Consider the following 23,334-nt stretch of genomic DNA (forward strand, 5'->3'; position numbering starts at 1 on the left):
ACAAAGTGAAGTTTGTGTACACATATTTCAAGAAGTTTAGAGAGGGGGGATAGAATTGCAATGGGCCTGAAGTTGGCAAGTTCAGAGCAGTTGCCTCCCTTGTAGATGGGCAAGGTATAGAAATCCTCAGATCTGACTAAGAAACTGTCAGATCCACTGCTCAGGATCCTATACCTTTTACCTAGGACCCGATATTCCCCATCAGTTGATCCTGTACATTCTAGGCTGTCCTTCCATTTTCTAGAGAGGCACCATACAAAATCTCCTTCCCTGGATGTTTGGTCCAAATTAGACTTCATGCCAAATGAATGGTGGAGTGCAGTGGTTATCCATCCCTCTACCTTACAAAGGGGAACCTTCTACGGTTCTGGGGATCTACAGACCCATAAGTCTGACTAGCCTCATATAGAAGGCCATTGAAAGAATTATCATGGCTTTATTAAACAACGATATAGGAAACTTCAAAACACTGGACCCTACCCAGTTTGTGCTTGTCAAAGACGTGTTGTGCCTAACCTGGTAGACTTCTTTTGAGTAGGTCAGTAAAGCTATGTAAGACATCAAAATGGTGTGCACTACCTTCCTTTGGCCTAGCCAAGGCTTTCAACACAATACATCCCTTGAATATTCTAGAAAAACTTAGAAAATTAGGAATAAATTTATATGTCACCCAATGGATAACCAGCTGGCTCACTGATAAGACACAAGAAGTTAGGATAGGGGAATTCAGCTCGACAAATGGACCAAGTTATTAGCGGAGCCTCTCTTCTTTTTGGCATCTACTTCTCTGAAGTCGAGGCAAATGGATAACCAGCTGGCTCACTGATAAGACACAAGAAGTTAGGATAGGGGAATTCAGCTCGACAAATGGACCAAGTTATTAGCGGAGCCTCTCTTCTTTTTGGCATCTACTTCTCTGAAGTCGAGGCAAATGTCAAGACCCTCTGGTTGACAACATTTTCGGGTCACTAGGCAAGGTCAATGAATCCCTTAAAGAGATGTACACCCTTCATGAGGGCCTGATACAAATAACCTGTGCTATAGCCATGGACTAAAACTCAGTGTGAAAAATGCATAGTAGTACCCTTTGAAAAGACAGCCACCCCTAGGAATTAACACACTGATAATGCTCTCCTAAACGTAGACCCACTAGTAGGGGATCCAGAAACGTATGTTGATGGTAACCGGACCTTTGACAAACCACTATTGTGGTGGGAAAATCATTCTTTACACTACAACTTGTAAGTAAGGGCATGGCATCCAGGTCCAAGAAGGTCATTCTTCCACTGTACTCTGCTGTTACCAAACCAGTTATAGAATACATACCAGGCACTTTGAGTTATAGAATACATACCAGGCACTTTGAAACCGCTTGAGGGGCCACTGAGGTTCCCCACAAAAAGAATATAGGGAGCACTATGCAGACTGTCTCAAAGCCCTGCCCATGTACTCAAGTTTCCTACAGACAGCTGTGCGGTGACCTTTGCCTAGCCTACATGGTGTCCTCTGATCCCACACTGGATTTGTTGCACATCAGCAAATCTGGTAGCATCAGAAATACCCTTTGTAAGAACCTAAACATTGTCTGCAACATAAATCAGATGTTGGAGGGGCAGGTATGTGTCTCAAAGATTACCCCTTCTGTGGAACATGCTTCCCATCCATGTGAAGCAAAGCTCCTTCCTAACCATATGCAAATGTAACTTGGACCAGTGGATGGAAAGTTGCAACTTTATCCCTAGTTTGGTACTCGTGTCTCAAACTAGCAGAGTCAGTGTCTGAGTGCTTTGTGTACAAGCCTAAAGCATAACTCGTAAAATTCCTTGGGGTACTAATGTGTCAGCAGTATTTTGGTAACTTTAGGGTAAGCTTGGCTAGACTTAATGGCTTTGAGCTGATCTTCTAGTAGCCACAAGTACATTGATTAGCAGTTGTTGGTAAGTTTTTACACTGGAAAGCACTGGGCTTAGACTGTGGTGAATGAAATCCTTGAAGTCTGTGATTATTAGTTTTCTGTAGCTGACAATGTAAAACTTAAATGGGTGTTGCAGCTTAGTCATAACTTAAGGCAGTAGCTCACATGTGACATAAGCTCTTAAGGCCTGTCATTACCTTGCATACATAATCTATGCTAGTGGTTTGAATTTATTATTTAAACACTCTACACTTCACATTATGTAGTAGTACTGGAATTCAAGCCCCATCTGTCCATAATATAATTTACAGCAGCTGTGTATTATTTAAGACTCAAAACCCATCGGTTAACTTGCCTGTCCAAAGATACTTTAGCAGTTACTAATTAAATGTTTGGCTCTTTATCAGAGTTGTCAAATGGACTATTATAAACTGTGCACACAGTGCCTGGGAATTAAATAAATCTTATTTTATCTTTCTTTCCCTAAGTTTTTCCGTTTGTAGTCTTTCTTCATTTGTTAAAAATCTTGTGTTTTCTAGTATAATTATATTTGTATTATGTGTTGCACCACTCCAGAATATACATTCTTTATACTGTTTACATTTACAAAGATTTTTTCATTTTTCCTTATAAGTTCATAGCTAATTTAGTAGGCTGGCTGCCTGGATGGGCCATTCTAAGTCTAGCCAATTTCCCTATCCAATGTACCTTGTGTCTTGAGTCAAACACCTTAACCATTATACCACCATTGGGGGTGTGTGTGTGTGTGTGTGTGTGTGTGTGTGTGTGTGTGTGTGTGTGTGTGTGTGTGTGTGTGTGTGTGTGTGTATGTATATATATATATATATATATATGTATGTGTGTATATATATATATATATATATATATATATATATATATATGTATTAATGTGGATCTAGGACATTTGATCAAACATCCAAATCCATTAAGCGCGGCCATATTTGCGTGAAAGTGCTTTTCACTGAAGAAGCACTTTTGCTTAAGTATGTCTGTTGCCGAGGCCGTACTACGGTGCGGATAAGGGAAAATTCCCTTTTTCCTTACTGTAATGTGGTCTCTGAGGGAGAATGTTAAAGTAGGGGGGTGTGGGGGGCTGTGCTGCAGTGGGGCAAAGCCCCCCTGCAAAAACGTAAATGTGTGTTTTTTTTTGTTTTGTTTTTTGACGCTTTAACGAAAGCGCTTTTTCGGTTAAAGCGTGTTCGATGGTTATGGATTTGGATGTTTGAGCATTCGATCAAACGTCCTAGATCCACACACACACACACACATAGATATATATATATATATATATATATATATATATATATATTATACAGATATATCTATATATATGTATATATATATTTTTTTCTTCTTTCATCCATTTCCTTTTTTCTTTTGTACTTGTCCCTTTAAAATTAAATCTGAAGTAGGGGAATTCATTTGTCAGCAACCTGTGGGTATGGATCCGATATCTGATCCGAACCGGCATGGTTTATCCAGCTGTGGATCCGAGCTCCTAGCTCCTCCCCTCACCCATAATGCCCTGCTCTCCCCATTTGATCTCAGATCTAGTTTGCCGCGTTCATGGTGACAGCTGGATTTTGAGCTCCTGTCAGCTAAGTGGTTTTTCTTCGTGTTTCCTAGCAAATTTTCTGTCAAAAAAAGTTAATATTTGTGTGAATGTTGTAGGTTTTCTCTCTCTACATATTTTTTGGTTAATTTTAACTTTATAGTACCCTCCCCTCGCTGGTAGCGTAGCTTGTGTGCTTGTGGTTACTTTGGGGCCTTCTGTGTGAGTGGTTAATTTAATTTAGTTTAATTTAAATCTAACTTTAATTTAAAAAAAAAAAAAAAAAAGTAGATTAGGATGTCTGAGGCCCCAAAGGCAATATTTTCAAAATGCTCCGAGTGTGGCCATAAGTTATCCCCTGCTGATGGCCACACTCAGTGCGTTCGATGCCTTGGGGTTGAACACCTCACTTCTGGATGTTCAGTCTGTGCAGGGTTCAACCCCAGGGCATTGAAGGAGCGGAGGTCGAAGCTCGGCTTTGGCCTCCGCCCCGTTGGTAGTTACCGCTCCGGTGGTTCCTGCCGTGCCTGCTCCCCCTCCTCCTCCCAGGATTCAAACTCCCTCTACGGGTTCGGAGGAGAGGGAAGCCAGGAAGAAGGACCGGAGGGAGAAGCACCATAAGCAGTGGGCCGAGACCTCCGTCTTGGCCCCGCCGGCTAAGCGGGCTTCTCCTCCGGCCTCTCTAGCTGCTGGCTCTCCTCCTCCTCGGCTCCAGTCCCCTGCTTTTTCACCGGGGCCTGAGGAGGAGGAGACCCGATCTCCTTCGAAGCCATCGAGGCGGTACTCAAGGCCTACCTCGGTAGCCTCATCGAGATCGACCTATAGTTTATCTGACGCTGATCTGGACCGGATGATGCGAAGGTTCATCCAGGCCCAGATGCAGATGGGAGTGCTCCTGCCTCCCCCCCCGGAGCTCGACCCCTTTTTTCAGGCCCATAGCTCCTTCTCCGACCCGCTACCCAGGTTCGGAGTGCTCGGAGCCGGGCAGCTTCGGAGCCGGGGGTGGGTCGGCACCGATAGTACTAGGTACTTCGGATCCAACCTCTCGGAGCCTTGGCCCGAGCTTCAGATCCGAGGGACTCAGTGTGCCTTCGGCGCTGTCTGTGTCGGAGCGCACTGGTCCCTCGGATCCGAGGGGCTCGGCGCCGGCTCCAATCCACTCCTTGGATCCGAGGGGGAGCCGAACTTCGGATCCTTTGGTCGAGGCCGGCTCCCCTTCGGCTTTTGATGTAGTGGAGAGGGCTCTGTTGAGGGCATCCGGACCCCCGGCCCTTGCTTTGGCTCTGTCCCGCACTCCATCTGCTCTGGGTCAGGCTTCCGTCACCCGGCCACTGGGACGGCCTGCTTCTATGCCCCAAGCAGTTCCTTTGGAACTAGACACCACTTGCGAGGGCTCCTCTGACAGCTCCCCCGAGGAAGCACCTCGCAAGCACACATGTAAGAGGAGGCACATAGACTCCCCCGAGTCTTTAACTGAAGACACGGACTTGGAGGAAGGGGAAGGCTCCCCAAGATCACCCCCTGAGGATGTCTCCTTTGGAGACATCATGGAAATGCTTCGTATAAGAGGTGGGTGGTCTGCCCCAAAGTCTTCCTCGGACTAGTCCGTGTTCTTGGAGGCATTTGAAGTGGGCCCATCTGCCTTTTGGGTGTCCCCTCCTGCCGACCCCCTGGTGGACCTCATTACCACCAGGGCGTGGAAGGAACCGGACACCGTGGAGCCATTTCCCAAGAGGCCGGACAGGATTCTCAGCCCCCATGCGGACCATGCCCACTGGAGTAAGGGACCCCTGGTAGATGCCATGTTGACGGCAGCAGCCACGAAGAGGGAGCTTGCTCAAAAGAGTCCCTCAGTTCATCCTCCGAGCAAGGAGTCTCAGATGATGGACCGCTTGGGGAAGCGAATGTATAGTTCAGCGACCTTCTCAGTGAGGGCGCTCAACTATCTGGCACATGTCATTAGGATGCAGCGCGATCTTATCAAAGAATATGCTGCATTCCCCCCCCAGAGTCCATGTCGGAGGAGGACAAACTTTTGCACTCCACCCGTATGGCCACTCTCCGTTCCGTGACCAATACCTCTATGCGGTTGCTTTCCCATGCTACTGAGGGAGCCGCTAGAGCTGCAGGAGTAGGCCTAGTCACGAGACGTCAGGCCTGGCTCTGTCATTGCGATTTCACGGAGCCCTTCAAGGCGTCATTCGCGAACGCCCCTTTTGACGGTTCTGCCCTTTTTGGCAAAACTGTTCGCGACACCTTGGTCCAAAGCGAGAAGGACGGGAAGACGCTGTCTGCCGTCGGAGTCTGCTTCTCTGTGCCCCAGAGGTCCTACTCTAGGAACCAAAAGGGCCAGAAGAAGATGTGGTTCCGGAAGTCGCAGCAATCCCAACCTGCTCCGGACAACCAGTCCTTCCGTGGCAGAGGAGGACAGGGAGGACGCCGCCCTAGGGGCAGAGGGGCTCCCAGGAACTTTGGGTCCAGAGAACCTTTCTCTGAGCGGCCCACGCAGCAGCCCTGAAGGGTTGCCCGACTGCTCCACTCTGGAGGCAGTCGGGGGACGTTTTTCGGAGCACCTAGCGGCATGGGAGTCCATAACATCAGACCGCTGTGTCCTCCGCATTATATCCAGAGGATACAGAATTCCATTTCTTCACCTTCCAAAAATAAATTCCCTCCCCGACGTTCCACCCGATCAGAGGGAGGCCGCTTCAGCAGAAATTGGCGGTCTGCTGAAGAAAAGAGCCATCCAGCCCGTCCCCCCAGACCAGATCGGATCAGGGTTCTACTCCAGGTTTTTTTAGTGCCAAAGAAGACTGGGGAACTTAAGACCCATTCTAGACCTGTCCCTCTTAAACCTGGCAGTTCCCAAGGAGAAGTTCCGGATGGTCACTCTACAATCCATTCTTCCCCTATTGGAAGAGAATCACTGGATGTGCTCTATAGACCTCAAGGACGCGTACTACCACATACTAATGGACAGGCGGTCCAGGAGGTTTCTTCGCTTCCGGCTGGGAGCCAGTCACTACCAGTTCAGGGTCCTTCCCTTTGGTCTCATCACAGCCCCCAGGGTGTTCACCAAAGTGTTAGCTGTAGTTGCGGCCTACCTGAGGCTTCAGGGGGTGCAGGTCTTTCCGTACCTGGATGACTGGCTTCTCACCGCCCCAACAAGGCATCTACTTTCCTTGGCAAGAGACTCATTTCTTCACCTAGCCCCCCGGCTAGGCATCACAGTAAATGTACGAAAGTCCAACCCGGTCCCTACTCAGTTGATAGATTTCATAGGAGCCAGGTTAGACACGAGAGAGATAAGGGCCTTTCTCACATCCGACAGAGTTCGGAATCTGCGACTCCAGGTGCGGGTCATCCTCCTTTCCAACTTGGTTCTGGCGGAATTGGTCCTAAGGGCACTAGGGTCTATGGCGGCAGCGATTTCTCTTCTCCCACTCGCCCGATTGAACATGCGGGTACTTCAGTGGATGCTTCTAGTACAATGGTCGTATCTTTCTCTTCCCCTGCATCATCCCGTTGCGATCAGCAAGGCTTGCAAGCGATCTCTTTTGTGGTGGCTCCATTCCGCGGATCTCCACGAAGGCCGCCCCTTTTGTGCACCTCCCCCTCTCGCCACAGTGACCACGGACGCCTCCCGCCTCGGGTGGGGGGGGCATTTTGCGGGCCGGACGGTCCAAGGCACATGGAACGACTCAGAGACCTCCCTGCATATCAATGTTCTGGAGATGAGGGCAGTGCTCTTGGCGTTGCAAGCACTTCAAGCCTTTCTTCCCCTGGGAACTATTGCGATTCAGTCAGACAACATGTCAGTGGTCTGGTACATCAACAAACAGGGGGGAACCAGGTCTTACCCTTTATGTCGAGAAGCCATGAGAGTGTGGGAATGGGCGATCTCCACCAACCACTTTCTCATCGCAACGCATATTCCGGGTCAGTCCAACATCCTTGCGGACAAGCTCAGTCGCACCATTCTCTCCCCGTACGAGTGGTCTCTCAATGCCCAAGTAGCGAAACGTATCTTCGCAAGGTGGGGGACTCCTTGTTGCAATCTATTTGCCTCTCCCTTAAACACCAAGTGCGACAGTTTTTTCACTCTAATCCCACCTCCAGGGGATTCCCCGAGAGATGCTCTGGTGCATGCTTGGCCTCCCGGTCTTCTCTACGCATACCACCCTCTGCCTCTAATGCTCCAGGTGCTTCAGAAAGCCTCTCGGTTGGGGTGCAGAATGATCCTCATAGCCCCATTCTGGCCTCGACTGATCTGGTTCCCTTACCTAAGGTCTCATTCGGTGAATCCTCCTTGGATTCTAGATCCCATTCCGGATCTGATATCACACCCATTGAACCTACCAACTCCGAACCTGGACAACTTGAAGCTGACTGCTTGGCTGCTCCAGTTCCACTCCTAATCAGGACTCCCGGTATCTCGTCCCCAGTTAAGGCCATTCTGGTAGCTGCCCATAAACCCTCTACCAGAAAAATTTATCGCAGCAAATGGAAGCGCTTCTCCATTTGGGAGAGCGGCAGGGTCTAGATCCCTTCACGGTTCCCCTTCCTTTAGTTCTAGACTTCCTTACTATATGATGGCGCCAGTAGTTCCACGGTCAAAGTTCAGCTAGCAGCCATTTCTCATTATGTTGGTCATGACTCTGGGCCTCTTATGGCAGCCAAGTTGTGTAAAATCTTCTTAAAAGGCACTTTTCTACTTAGACCCCCCCCCGTAAAGGAGATGGTTCCACCGTGGGATCTTTCTTTGGTTCTTCAGGCCTTGACCGCTCCCCCCTTTGAGCCTGCGGCCACAGTAGATCTAAAATTCTTGTCTCTTAAGACTGCATTTTTAGTTGCCATTACTTCAGCTAAGAGAGTTTCTGAACTGCAAGCCCTGTCCATGAAACCGCCCTACTTGGTCTTTCATCCGGACCGGGTGTGCCTCAGGATCAATCCCTCCTTTCTTCCTAAGGTAGCTTCAGAAGCAAACATTAATCAGTCCATCAACCTCCCTGTTTTCTTTCCTAAATATCAGAACAAAGGTGAATACAGGCTGCATTCCTTGGATGTTCACAGGCAGCTTCGTTTTTATCTTAACAGGACAGCTGGTCATAGGCAATCCGACCAATTGTTCATTTCATTTGCCAAATTCAACCTGGGTAAACCGATTTCCAAAGTCTCATTGTCATGCTGAATTTCCCAGTGTATCCTGTTAGCTTACCAAGCTTCTGGGAGGCCCGCACCGGAGGGAGTCCACGCTCACTCGACACGGTCTGTTTCTACCTCAGCAGCCTTTAGGGCTAGGGTTCCTTTGGATGCCATATGTTCAGCAGCCACTTGGGCTTCACCGCATACCTTTATTTCTCATTACAAGCTGGATATCATGTCTAGAGGTAGAGCATCCTTTGACTCTGCGGTGCTCCGAAATATCCTTCCATAATGGCCGCCCAAGACTCGGGTAGCTGGGGACTCTGTCCCACAGGTTGCTGACAAATGAATTCCCGTACTTCAGATTTAGAAGTTATGTACTTACCATAACGTTCCATCTGAGTAGGTGGATTCATTTGTCTGCAACCATCCCGCCCTCCTATCCCCCTAGCCTTGTCAGTTTCCTGCATAGTATGTGTTACCCTTTATAGGGTATTTGGTACAGGGCAAACTCGATCTGAGGTCAAATGGGGAGAGCAGGGCATTATGGGTGAGGGGAGGAGCTAGGAGCTCGGATCCATAGCTGGATAAACCATGCCGGTTCGGATCCGATATCGGATCCATACCCACAGGTTGCAGATAAATGAATCCACCTACTCAGATGGATTCATTTGTCTGCAACCATCCCGCCCTCCTATCCCCCTAGCCTTGTCAGTTTCCTGCATAGTATGTGTTACCCTTTATAGGGTATTTGGTACAGGGCAAACTCGATCTGAGGTCAAATGGGGAGAGCAGGGCATTATGGGTGAGGGGAGGAGCTAGGAGCTCGGATCCATAGCTGGATAAACCATGCCGGTTCGGATCCGATATCGGATCCATACCCACAGGTTGCAGACAAATGAATCCACCTACTCAGATGGAACGTTATGGTAAGTACATAACTTCTAATTTTCTTACCTTTTTGCCAATAGAATTCTTTTTTTCTTTTACTGTCTCACAATTTGTCTTCACTTGTCTTAGAGCCTTTTTCCTATGTCGTTTCTGTTTTTCTCATTTTCTGTTTCTACTACCTCAAAAATTTCTTCTTTGTTCATTTTCTTCTTTACTGTTTTTATTTTTACAGTCCATCCACAAGTGACAATTTTGTTACACTTATAACATTTCAGTTCACATTTCTTTTTGCAATTTTCCCATTTCCCCACAAACACGTTTTCTTTTCTCACAGTTACTTATTATTTTTCACAAAAAACATGTTTTGGGTTGTCCCCAGTATTTTGACAGCCCTTTTCCTCTCTGCATTTCTCATGCTTGGTATATGTCATTTTCTTACTTTCTATTTTTAACATAATATTACAGTCCTGTCTGCCAGTCCATAAACCCCTTTTATCATAAACTTTTGCAATGTCCAGTGCTTCTTTACATAAACTTTTCAAATGTCTTTTTCCACCTCTGTTCGAAATTGTACATGAATTTTCTTTTTTATCTCCATGTTAAATGTTTATTATATAAAGATTCCATGGGATACAGTCTGGATCACCAAGTAAATCATCCCGTAACCCTCCGAACTGGAGGGTTGTAATTGTACATCTGTCATTTGTTAACTCCTGTCCAAGCAGATTTCTTTGTAACCTTTCCTCAGAGTCCTGCATGCATTACACAGGCTCGATATTTGCTTTCTCCTCCATTTCTCTCACCACTCCAGTATCTCCTCTCTCCATGTGTTTCTCTGGGCCACCTCTACACCTGGAGTGGAAGCAGGAAGTTCTCATACAAAATGAGTCCCACTCATAACGATGACGAGCAGAGCAAGTTCCCTAATGCCCTGACCAAATTTCCCATATAATTATAAATACCATCTGTGGTCTCCCTTAGAAAGAGGTCAGTAGCCTATTGGGAATATTGGGAATACCTTGGTCAACAAAGGATAGATGGATAGATAAAAATAAATTAACATTGTAGCAGTGATTGAACATCAGCCGTTAATGTGATTACCCTCTAACAAATCTACTCATTTCATTTCATGGAAAGAATGGCATAGCGTGAATTAAGTGGTGGTACTAATTTATAAAATACACATGTAAATTCATAATGAAATATACAGATTTATAAAGTAAATGTAAAGTGTCTTAGAGCCAAGTGCTGCTATTTTGGAGCATTGCCTAGATTAGTAGCTCAACATTTGCTGAGCATTGAAAGAGGAGGTGGTACTTCAGGTCAGCATTACATCAGCTGATGCTGTTTTGGACTAATACATGAAACTAGTTTTGGAATATGTAAGTATTTATATATTATTTTGCACACAAGGTAAGATGTTTTTGGGGCAGGTAACTTGTAAGGCTTACCTGTTAAGAGAATTGGTCAGAGCCACATAGTATAAAACTGAAGGCACTGGAAATCACTCTGTTCATAATAAATTTAAATTGTGCTTTGTGGCTTGCTTTTTTAATTTGACATGTATATGCTGTCCTGAGGTGGAATTTAGTTCCAGCTGTCAATCATTTTCTGGAGTATCAAACAGAGGGCCAGTGCAACAGCAAACTCATTGGGACTGGACCTTTTTGCCATGGACTGGCATTATTTCAGTATGTCTGGGGAAAGTTGGGTGGGTTTCAGGATTTTATAATGAAAAAAGTTCACTTGGTTGTATTTTTATTTTTTTGTTGCCTTGGATGCCTGCTGTCAGCCTTGTACTTACTCATGGTCACCCATCCTTACTCGGGCTACTTGGCATCCCATGTCAGCCTGTTGGCAGGGTTCGCTTGATATCACTTTATTCTTAGCTGACTGGATTGGGGTGATGACCATGCAGGGGTGTGGCTGATATCCAGACAGCCACAGAGGGAAAAGCTTTTTCTCTTGGCCTGTGTACTGCACTGCACAGCAGCCTGCTATCCGTAAGCTTCCACAGTACCACCACAGTAATGTGTATGCTGCCCATTGTGGCTGCAGTGCTGTACATAGTTTAGTTAATGCAACTGTCTTGACCTGGTTGCGGTGTGCCGTCTCTCCTGCTTCCTTCAGGAATCGATCATGCGACACCTCTCAATACCCCCACCCCTTCCCAGCAAGATGACCATGTCAGCACTTGCCATTCACTTCCATTTTCATGTTGTTGGCTACTTCAGTACATGGGTTACTAATCATACCTACTGCATGAATGGCCTTCAAGGCTTCAGCACTGCATGCCATGGAGCCACTCTTCACGTCTAGTCCCACCTCCACACACATATACACATACATAGTGTTGTTATATTTCTATAAAAGAAAATGACATAGGCATTCTGTGGCTGGTAAGTTTCTTTCATGGCATTCTACCATGATAGTTTTCTGGCTTTCACAGGAAGGAGACAGAAAAGCTCAGCATCAGAAAGGTCAATGACTGTGCTTGCAGATTGAATAAGGGTAGCTTTAGGTGGTGGTTATTTTTGTGATTATGGGCAGGTTGCAGTAAGATGTGGTGCTGGGGCATGTGTGCATAGCCCACTCATTTCAAAAAATCATTATTAGTTGCGTACTGCCACACAGGAAAGAAAAGCATTGAGGAATATTTTTTCATGTTGAACCTTTTTACAATTCAGCAGTTTAGAAAACACTTTGAAATGTAGGAAAAGCTGTCTCAGTTTAGCACAAAGGTTAATGCTAGGAGTTAGTTTCTGTGGACAAGGTTGCAAACAGTGTGACAAATTACTTCCCTTAACCACACAGTGGTCCTGAGTCACCCCTGAAAATAGGCATACAGTGTGACAAATTGCCTCCCTTAACCACACACTGGTCCTGAGTCACCCCTGAAAATAGACATCTGTTCCTAATGTATATTAGGACAAGTTGAGTATTTTCTGTCAAAATGTCTACTCTTTTTCTGGTGGCTAATATCAGAAGAATTTAGAGTTTGGGAAATGGGTTTCCTCGGTGCTTGGAGCATTTCTTGCTTTCTTTATATTTTATGCTGAATTGCATCCAAGTATAACAGTGCATTTGTTTTTGTTTCAGTCCTTTTTGGAGAGATCACGCGCATCTTAAATCATATAATGGCTGTCACTACTCATGCCTTGGATATTGGTGCGATGACCCCTTTCTTCTGGATGTTCGAGGAGAGAGAAAAGGTACCAAGCAAGTTGCATTTTATTTTTTTCAATTATTGTATAAAGTACCTTATTTTGCTGCCATTCTGTTTATAAGAGATTAGAATTGCTTTTAAAATGCACTTTTAAGATAATTTCATTACTGCAGTCAGTTTGCAACCGTTTGGGAATATTTCTTGTGTTTTTACTAAATTGAATATTTTTCTGAATATTTTAAGTGAGGTCCTTAGGCACTGAATTATCATCCCAGTTATCTTTAACACTGAGACCTGGTTGAAAGTTTGGGTAAGGGAGGAATGCTTCACATAGTCCTGGCTTTTCTCTAGTGGTTGAGGGCCCATGTGGTCCTCCAGTCTTTCCCTTGTCTCCTCGGTATTTTATCTTATACTGGCCCTTTTTGTCCTTCACTGTTCCAACTTTTTCTTTTCTAGAATAGTAAGGGCCATGTTTAGAGCAGTAGTTCCTGATATACCCTTGTATGAGGGAGTGAAAAATCTGCTAACATTCTGCGTAGTCTGCCTCTGTCCTGCATTTTCAAAAACAATTTACTGGAAGGATTCCAAAAAAGCTGCTTGTTATGTAAGTGCACAATGAGTGTCTGTATTTTGACATTCTCTGGCAGTGGTTGTAGGTTCATGTCATCTTATGACTTACAGCATCCAGATCAGCAAGTATAGAGTATCTGTATCTTCATGCCTACACTTTAATGGTGTATTTTGGCACCTGACTCAGTGTAAGCGCGTTCTAATAGTTCTGCCCTCCAATTGCCATTGGACACTTCCCCACTCTTCCCCTTCATTTGATCCAGTAGATTACTTGGTCACTTGTGTTAACAGTCTATGGCATTGAAGACCAGAGTGGCAGCTGTTTGTACTTTCTTCCCAACATGGTGCACAAGTCTAATTTCCTTGCCCTTTCAGAGAGCACAGGGCACAAACTAATTTGGACCTCTTCTCCTAGAAACTACTGCTGGATGTGCCATAGAATTCTTGTAATGGTTCTTATTGGACTTCTGGACCTTATAGAACTTACCAAGCAACTTGCGTGTAGTGAGGCTGGGAGTTTGTTCCCTTAGGGGCAGAAAAAAAGAGCATTCTCTAAAGCTTCTAAAAATAAAAGGAATAACCCCATCTTTGGAGGCATCCAGACCCAGTAAATCAAGGCATGTTTTAGGGCATCTGATGCAGCCTTTCATTCCCATCTGAAGTACTTCTCCTGTGTGGGTGAAGCAGAGGATCTGTTGTCTTCTGTGTCACTGTTGTACTCTAAGGGGGAGGTAATTTTAAAAAGAGTAGTCCAATTCCTCTTCAGCCTCAGAGGAGATATCCTCTGCCTCCTAAGGAAAGGGCTCCCACTTTCATCTACTAGAGTGAGCTCCAGGCACAGGTATCCAAGCTTAGATGAATGTTCTGTAAAGCCTGGAGAAAACCCTGAGTGAATCGGATCCATTGTTTAGGAATAGCCTGGTATAGTGTGTGTGTGTGTGTGTGTGTGTATGCAGGGGAGGCAAGTACCTTTTGTAGTCCTTGGCACTGAAAGGACATTGGGGTGAGTGGTATGTGGTTATTTTGAGACATTTGAGTTGGGATGGCCAGACGTGGACTGGGTTCAGACTACCACCTTAACCATATCCTCCTGTACCAGAGTAGTGAGTTGCCTGTCCACCCATTCCACTATTATGACGCGAGTTTTGGTCATGAATATCTGTGATGGGGGCATCCATTCCAAAAGCCAAACCGTGGTTCGCAGCTCTATGAGCATGCGGGCATCTTTTCCGGAAGCCAAACCATGGTTCGTAGCTCTATGAGCATGCTGGCACTGATCTCACCTTACATCACAGGACACAGATGCCTTAGATATATTTGGCTCAGGGGATAGCAAAAGTACCCCACCATGGCCTGCATCCTGAGGCTACGATGTGAGACAACCCAAAGCTGTTGCCCTGCATCCCTTTCCAAATTCTCCTTAGATCACTTCTTTCTGGTGGGGAAGTCTGAAACTTGAGGACACCGTGGTGGACCAGGTGTAGGCATTAAGCTTCTTCAGATCCAGGTAGTTTTACAGTAAATGTTACCTATTTCTCAGGGTTATGGGGTCAGTCCCTAACAGACTACACTCTTCAAAAATCTGTTAAAAGATGAGTGTGAAAATTTTAGTGTGAAATCTGTTTACCACAAGAACATCTACCTTTTCTTGGGCCCTGACATGCCTTAATATCAGTTAGATGTCAAACTGAGTACAAGTTACCCAAAAATCACCAACTAACACAAAAGTAATAATAGAAAAAAACTCAGTGAGGTACTTTTGTTTTGAGCTCTTGAATGGACTGAACCATGCTAGATTGTGGACAAAGATTCTGATCTTCTGCAGCTGAACTCATAACAGTCAGGGCTACTGCAGTAAGTTTATAGCAGAGCAGTCTCTCAATCGGAGACAGATACCTGCAGCTTATCACCACAAAGCAGTATCCTTTTATGTCAACAAGTAAACAAGTTATCTGCCACAAGCTTTCAAGTTCATACATTCTTGGGTTTGTACTAGGTAACTGAGACAATAGACCATTGAGAGCTGGGCCATTAGTTGTTCCCATTATCATTAAGGGCCAAATGATATGTTTCAGAGGAACTTAGATACTTGATTGGGGTTGATGATATTACTGTTTTGGCAGCTTTTGTGATTTTTAAGGGCCAGGCAGTTCTTTATCATTTTAATATTCCTATATGGGGACAAGATTGAAAACGAGTCACTCAGTAAGTAGCTTAAGGAGAACATACAGAAAATCTACTGGGCATTTTTTTTATATGTAGCTTAAGGAGAACATACACAAGCTCTGTTAGGCATTTTTTATTCAGTATTGGGCAGTATTTGAAGGTCGTGTTATATTTTGTATTGCCCTGACTAGGAGGGAGTAGAGTGGGCCAATAACTGCTTGGATCTGGAAGATCTACTTTAGTAAATACTTGTGCTAGGTAGCAGGATTTCTTGCATGAATAATAGGTGGTGGTAAAACAAAAGCTCATTTTTTACTTTGATTTGGAGGGTAGAGTTCAGTAAATAGTTCTTGGTAGAAAGATTTTAAATGAAAGATGCTGGCCAAACAAGATCTCCTTTTCCATTAATGTGCCTATGTGTATGGTAATTGCATCAACTTTGAGGGGGCATTACCAGTGTAGCAGGTTTTGCGGTGGTCTTGTTTGCCAGAGAGTATCATTTCAGTTGAACTTTTAGACTATGGTTTTGACACCAGAAATTAGTATGGATTAGACCCTCTTACAGAATGCAAGTAGCAGCTGCAGAAGCACCAAATGTGCAGTCATTAGTAAACATTCAGTCAGACTTTTTGACAGCTTGGACACCAGAGAAGTGTATGCTGAAGAGGAAATGTACTAAACGTAAAGTTCTGTGGTGTGCTGCAGTTGAAAAGTCGTTTAGAAGAAAGACTCCTACCATACCTTTCTCTGTGGGTTTTGTGAATCACTTGCCAACCCAATGGGTTATGTAGGATTTTATATTTTAAAGGGTAAGCATATTTATAATACCAATACTTCAGTTACCCTGTTGAACTCTACCAAATTCAGTAGATGACCTGCCCTTCACAAGGCAAAATTGGTTAGGATCAAGGGATTGTAGGCTGCCTGTATCATTTATCAGTTCCATTATGTTGCAGTCCATTCCTGTACAGATGCTTATAAGGCTAATGCATTTAAGGGTCATTGGATCAGCTGTGTGGCTACCTTTGTGTATGGGTACTTTTGTGGCCATTCTCCAAATCTCAAAAGCATGTCATATGAAACGACTGAAATTAGCAAGAAAGGACCAGTGAGGTTGTGTTTTGTACTGACTGGGTGAGAAAGTCTTGCATGTTGTCAGCCCCATGGAGCTAGTGTTTTTCGTTTTGGAGAGTGTGTGCAAGACCTCTTCCACTCATTTTGGGAAAGTGGCAGGGGCAAATTAGAAGTGGGGAGATAAGTAGGGTGTAGAGACTGGGAAATTAAGTTGTAATTAAATTTTCTAAAAGTGTATTAAAGCCTTCCTTATCTGAAAAAGGTAGTATGATTAATGATGGTGCTGTACTGTGTATTAGTTCAGCCATTCCTAATTTTATTTATTTATTTTGTTACATTTGTTAACCGGGAGGGTCCGACTGGACACAGGTCCATTTTCAGCGGAGGCCCGGGGAGAAAAGCTCCATGTTACACTCTTAGCAATTATACAGTTCTAAGCAAGTTTTAAGAACAAATTTAGGTGTTACATTATGTAGTACAAAAATGAAATTCCACAGTATATATTGCATTTGTTAGAAGTAATAAGTAGTAGGAAATTAACAAGAATTTTTTTTTTATTCTCATTCACAATTAGCATTTGTAGAGACATAGATACATATATACATACATATTATATATATGTATATCTACACACACATATATATATATATATATTATATATATATATATATATATATATATAATATATATATATATATATATATATATATATGTATATATATCTACACATATATGCTGATATCCACACATCAAGAATGTAGATATTGAAGTAAAGACGGTTTATACCTTTCTCAGATACTGATTATAGCCTATATCAGGTAGAGATTTTAGTATTGTAGTGAACAGGTGATGGTATGTTTTATTCTATTGTACTGATGCTGAGTTTTGATGAAAAGCAAGGATATTAGCAGGGCTATGTAAGGAAAATGTCAGAGAGAAGCAGAATCTTTGCAACTGTGCAAGGTTATTGTTTACCCTGGGGAGTAGCAAGAGCAGAGCCAACTGTTTGAATAATGGGATTTCAGGAGGTGTTTGAATTGGGTACTTGAAGTGGCAGTTAAGTTGCTTGGAAGTGAGTTCCAATTTTGGGCTATTGTGCAGGCAAAGGGAGATTTTCCTGCTTCAGTCACCCTGCTAGACAGGGGTCCAGGAAAGTAAATAATGTGGGAAGAAATGGCCAGGGAATTGTTATGGCTAGGCTTGTATAGCCCCTAGGGCTGATAGCCTAGTACCAACCTATAAACCTATGTCTGATTACATGAATGAGGTTTTGGCTGCTGGATCTTAGCGCTCTAGAGGAGTTGTGGGGCTGAATTAGTAGCTGGAGTGCCGGTGTTTTCTCGGGGTAGTAATAAAGTTTGTGCTATTGTGGCTTGTTGAAGACGTAGTAGCTGAGGAAGCTCCAGCCACTTGAGTTGCATTAGGGAATGACAATGATGGGACCTATTAGGGAATGACAGTGATGGGACCTATTAGGGAATGACAGTGATGGGACCTATTAGGGAATGACAGTAATGGGACCTATTAGGGAATGACAACGATGGGACCTATTAGGGAACGACAATGATGGGACCTATTAGGGAACGACAACGATGGGACCTATTATAGGGAACGACAACGATGGGACCTATTATAGGGAACGACAACGATGGGACCTATTATAGGGAACGACAGCGATGGGACCTATTATAGGGAACGACAGCGATGGGACCTGTTAGGGAACGACAGCGATGAGACCTGTTAGGGAATGACAATGATGAGACCTGTTAGGGAATGACAGTGATGGGACCTGTTGGGGAATGACAATGATGGGAACTATTAGGGAATGACAATGATGGAACCTATTAGTGAACGACAGTGATGGCACCCATTAGGGAACGACAGTGATGGCACCCATTAGGGAACGACAGTGATGGCACCCATTAGGGAACGACAGTGATGGCACCCATTAGGGAACGACAGTGATGGGACCCATTAGGGAATGACAGTGATGGGACCCATTAGGGAATGACAGTGATGGCACCCATTAGGGAATGACAGTGATGGGACCCATTAGGGAAGGACAATGATGGGACCTGTTTGTGGAGTCTGTAGCAAACTTGGCAATCTTGTTGTAACACGATTCCAGTTTGCGAAGTTCAGTAAGGTGAAGATTAGTTAGGATAGGGGAGGCATAAAGAAGGATGGAGAGGAAGTGGGTTCTAGCAATAGTAGCTTTGGTCTGTTTAGTCATGAACTTTTTATTTCTATAGAGGAGTCCTAATTTTCTGTTCACTTTTTTGATGGTTTGTGCTATATGGATATCAAATTTCAGGTCATTATCAATCTCTACTCCTAGTAGTTTTGTGTTCTTGGTTGGCGTGATTTGAATATTATTTTTTGAGTTTATGATGAGGCTATAGTTTGGGTTAGATGATCTGCCAGGGGTAAATAGGATTAGTTTTGTTTTCTTGGGATTTAGAAGTAGTTGTATGTTAGAAAACCAGGTTTCGGCTAGAGTAAAGTTATTTTGGGTAAGGGTATGTAGTTCCAGTATGCTAATGAAGTTAAAGGCCTTCTGCCCCTCCATAGAGGAGGTGATGATATTCAGTTCAGTTTGTGCACGTCTTTGCAGGCTTTGTTCTTATTGCCGAATTCTTTGTATATCTTTTTCAGGCTTACTGGGGGTTGAGTTTATTCCGTGGAGCAGTCTTTTTAACTTTTATTGTAGTGTGTGTGAATAGTAGGATTCCACCACAGGGACTTGTTTTTAAATTTGCCATCATACTTGTGTGGACAGATGTCTTAATGCAGGAATTGAGGTGAGTTGGAGTAAATGTCAGTGGAGTAAGCAACTGTTAGAATACTGGGTCCTCTACTGAGGAAGAGCTGCTAAGTGTCATTGGGTCATCTGAGAATGCTGGAAGATTGACCTTGAGAAATACCTGAATATAGTGGTTGCACTCTTGTATTAGGTTCTCAAGAAAAATATGATAGCATGTTTGTCTCGCTCTTGACCACAGAGTGTGGGGCAAACTGAATTAGTTGCAGCCCCTAGCAGGAAGATATTGTCTGTCTAGAAACGTGACATTAATAAAGTCGAGGAAATGCATATTTCATTTGCAGTGAATGTTCTGCAGTTTATGGATGGGTAGGTGAAGTTGCTCAGGAAAATCATATTTGGTTCAGTAATTAGACTTAGGTTGGGGAAGGTAAATGTCATGATTAGCAAGCGGTATAGAAGGGGTTCTGTAATGAGCAGTGATATGGTTATTTGACTAGTTTATTGACTCTAAGATGGCTAGGAGTTCAAGGTCATTGTTCTGCTCTGTGTAGTGAGGTAATGGATCATGAATATGTATTTATTTACATTTGTTTACCGGGAAATTCCGACTGGACGCAGGTCCTTTTTCAGCAGAGGCCCGGGGAGAAAAGCTCCACAGAATAACATGTTAGACGGTAAACAATAACTATCAAGGTATGTATACAGTAGAGGTGATCATGACATGGTGAAATACAGGAGCAAATTAGGTACAATTGAGTAGAAGCTCTAATTACAAACATTGAGAAATAAGAAGTAAAACACAGAGCTACAAATTTTCTAAACAGTAACTAAATAACAATAATAATAGACTAAATAATAACTAAATCCTGGAAGGATTAACCAACAGTGAGTAATCTTCAGTTTTATAGTGATAGATGGGGTACCCTATCTAAATCTGGGAAAGCAGAGAAGGGTAGAAAAAAAGGGTTGGGGTTGTTAGTCAGGGTTTGGACAAGGACAAAGCCAGTGAGAATTTAGGTGAGATTTAAGTGCAGTCTTGAAAAGACTGCAGGAAGGAAGGGTAGTTATGGTAGTGGGAAAGTTGTTCAGAGCTTGGATATTGAGCAGGATAATAGTGCTTCACCTGCTGTGTTTTTGGCTTTGGTGACCTGGAGTAGATTTTTGTTGCAGGAGCGTAGTCATAGCCGACCTTAGGCATAGGCCAACTAGGCGACCGCCTAGGGTGCCACTCTAGTAGGGGCACTTTTCCAGTATTTCTTTGGTGTCTGTAGACCAGGATGAGGGCACCAGTTGGTGTGGTGGGGGGTGCCGTCGAGCCCTTTTGCCTAGGGCACCATTTGACCTAAGGCCGCTTCTGAGCATAGTGGTCTGGAAGAGTGGTAGGGTTGGAGAATAGTATGGCGCGATGGGATTTGGAGAGGGCGGTTTACTAGTTTATGAGCCAAGGTGAATAGAAATCATAGGTGCTAAACTCAAGTAAGAGGGAATGTTTTCACATCATTGGAACATGTTTCATTAATTACCCTGATATAACTATGTGTTCAAGGATTAGGAAGACCTCAAAGTTTGGGTATTTTTTTTTTAGACTGCTAGTATTGAACAGCGACAGCTTTCTACAAGCGTGCTGTATATTTATTAACCAGTTTTAAATATATCGCAGTATGATAAGACTGCTCACTGTGCATCACTGGATGTGAGCAGAGAGTTTGGTTCCTCTCATCTTTACTCGCCCAAAGTATACGGTTTGTATGTAATTAGAGCTTTCTACTCAATTGTACACAGTTACGGAAATTCATTCTTTATGGTTGTTTAGTCTCTCTCTTAACTGAGTACATCTGTGTGTCTTGTCATCTGTTCATTGTCCTGGAGGAAAAACTTCACACACCCACTATCGGTAAAAGTCAGTTGCAACATACCACTAGGTCCCTATACCTTATGCTGAGGCTATAAACAAGAAATTTGCTAAAGCTTCAAAGAACATACACTAAAATATTCCAGCCTCCTGCACATAAGGTATTGCCTAGTTCTCCTATTAATACACACACGGCTCATCTTAGATTCACCAGGAAAGCAGACCTAAACCCACAAGGTCCACTATGTCTGCTTCTGCATAAAGAAAAGTTTTAGTCATAGGTGCCTGTGTAGGTAGGCACAGATTCCATGCTCACCAGACTGGACAAGAACGTGACTATAGACTTCCAAGATCTGTGATGTCACTAGGGTCCTGACAGCCATTAAACCAGACAGATATCTTGTTGTTACATGTGGGAGTGAATGACCCAAGGCCCTGCACTTGGGGGGACATGCAGAAACGAGATGGTACTCAGTATGCATGTATTAGAGAAAGGAAAGGCACAAGGCTTGAGCAGTGTCTTATCTTCGCCAAAATGTATATCCAAGTATCAAGGCAGGATAATTGGTTTTAACCATTGGCTAAGTGGCTAGTGTCCTCCTAAGGGGATCCAGTCTGTGTCAATCTGGGATGAGATGGTAGGCAATACTTCCTGTTTAGCCAGGGATTCCCTGTACCTGTCATACCATGGCTTTTGCATACTGACTAAAACCTTTGCTGTCCCAGTAGTACCTTGTTTAGGCAGAGTTGCCCTCTGGACATTCCTGCATAGCAAACTCACTCAAATTTGGACAATGTCATGTTAACACTACTTGGTGCTAGAAGTCTAAATAGAAACATGCCTGAACTTCAGGCCCTCTTGCAACTCTTAATACATTCATATTTGTGTTGTTAACCAAGACACAGTTTCCTTAAAGTGACTCCTTCTATACCATGGTTTACCACCTAATGTGCCATCAGGCTCTTTTATTTTATTTTAATTAATTAATTCTAATTCATTAACCGGCTTGGTCCAGCTGAGCCGAGGGCCCATTTTCAGTATAGACCCGAGTAGAAAAGCTCCAGATACAGTTAGTTAATCAAAAAATAGCATTTCAGTAAGTACATCGACAAGAAGTATTACATACAGTTGAAATAAACAATAGAATGCATTTGTACCCTAGTTTAAAGAAATCAATGACAATAAAAAGCAAGGATACGTTCTGTACAGAAGTATTTACAAGCGACAATATAGGTGCATTAAAGTAGTAGCTATAGTGAGAGGAAGAAAGAAACCGAGGGTAAAATGAAAGAAAGAGGAGGAAGAAAAAAGAGTTAAGGTAAAAGGAAGAAAGAAGGGAGGATAGAAAGAAAGAGGGAGAAGAAACGGACATTAGCAGAGAGGAAAAGAAAACTTAGGGTAATCAAAAGTAGAGTTAAGAGGAAACCAATCCTAAATCAGGTTGGAGTTTGGCATGGGCAAGACAGGTCTTTTGTAGGTAGTGATTGAGTTTGAGTTTGAATTGGAGCATATGGGGGATACTTCTGATTTTAAGTGGGAGGGAGTTCCGATTATGAGCAACAGAGTATTTATTTATATAGCGACTTACCGATATGTTTTGATGGTTTGTATATGTCCAAGAGATGTTTATCAGATGTGTGGAGTTGATGTCGAGGGTTATATTGAGATATGATATTAGAGATGGAGGGATAGATATTGGAAGTATAGAGAATTGTGTGTGTAATATGCATTTGTGACAGTAGTAGTTGTTTTGGGAATTCAGGCCATTGCAGAGACTTAAGGGTGAGGCAGTGATGGGATTTGTAGGGGAGATTGCAGGCAGATCTAGCTATTTTATTGCAAGTTTGCTCTAATTTGGAGAGAAGTGATGACTGAATGTTGGTGAGGGCTGGTGCTGCATACAGAAGGGCTGGTGCTGCATACAGAAGGCAAGGTAATGGAAGAGACGGAACAAGTGTGGGTTTGGAGGAGGGTGTAAGAAATTTGCGATTACGGTACAGGAGACCAAGTTTCTGGTATTTTTTTATGCATTGATGGATATGTATGTCGAATTTTAGTTTGTCATCGGTTGTGACACCAGGCAATTTAGTATGGGGTTCTGGTTTGATAATGGTGTTGTTAAGGGAGGTAATAGAGAAAGTGGATTTATATTGTGCAAGTTGTTTTGAAAGGAAAAGGAAAAGTTTAGTTTTTTTTTAGGGTTTAGTATAAGTTGAG

At 43.6% G+C, this 23,334-nt stretch overlaps 1 protein-coding gene across 1 annotated transcript in view; it reads left to right on the forward strand.

Annotated features, from left to right (window-relative positions):
• NDUFS2 (NADH:ubiquinone oxidoreductase core subunit S2) overlaps positions 1-23,334 on the forward strand; it is a 488,454-nt gene that overhangs the window by 79,402 nt on the left and 385,718 nt on the right. Inside the window, exon 5 of the mRNA XM_044089959.1 lies at positions 12,624-12,736. Within this exon, the coding sequence (XP_043945894.1) occupies positions 12,624-12,736 (113 nt within the window). The remainder of the gene's footprint in view (positions 1-12,623; positions 12,737-23,334) is intronic.

The sequence above is a fragment of the Protopterus annectens genome, chromosome 12.part0 (genome assembly GCF_019279795.1).
Source record: "Protopterus annectens isolate FY-2018-M chromosome 12.part0, PAN1.0, whole genome shotgun sequence".
NCBI lineage: Eukaryota > Metazoa > Chordata > Ceratodontiformes > Protopteridae > Protopterus > Protopterus annectens.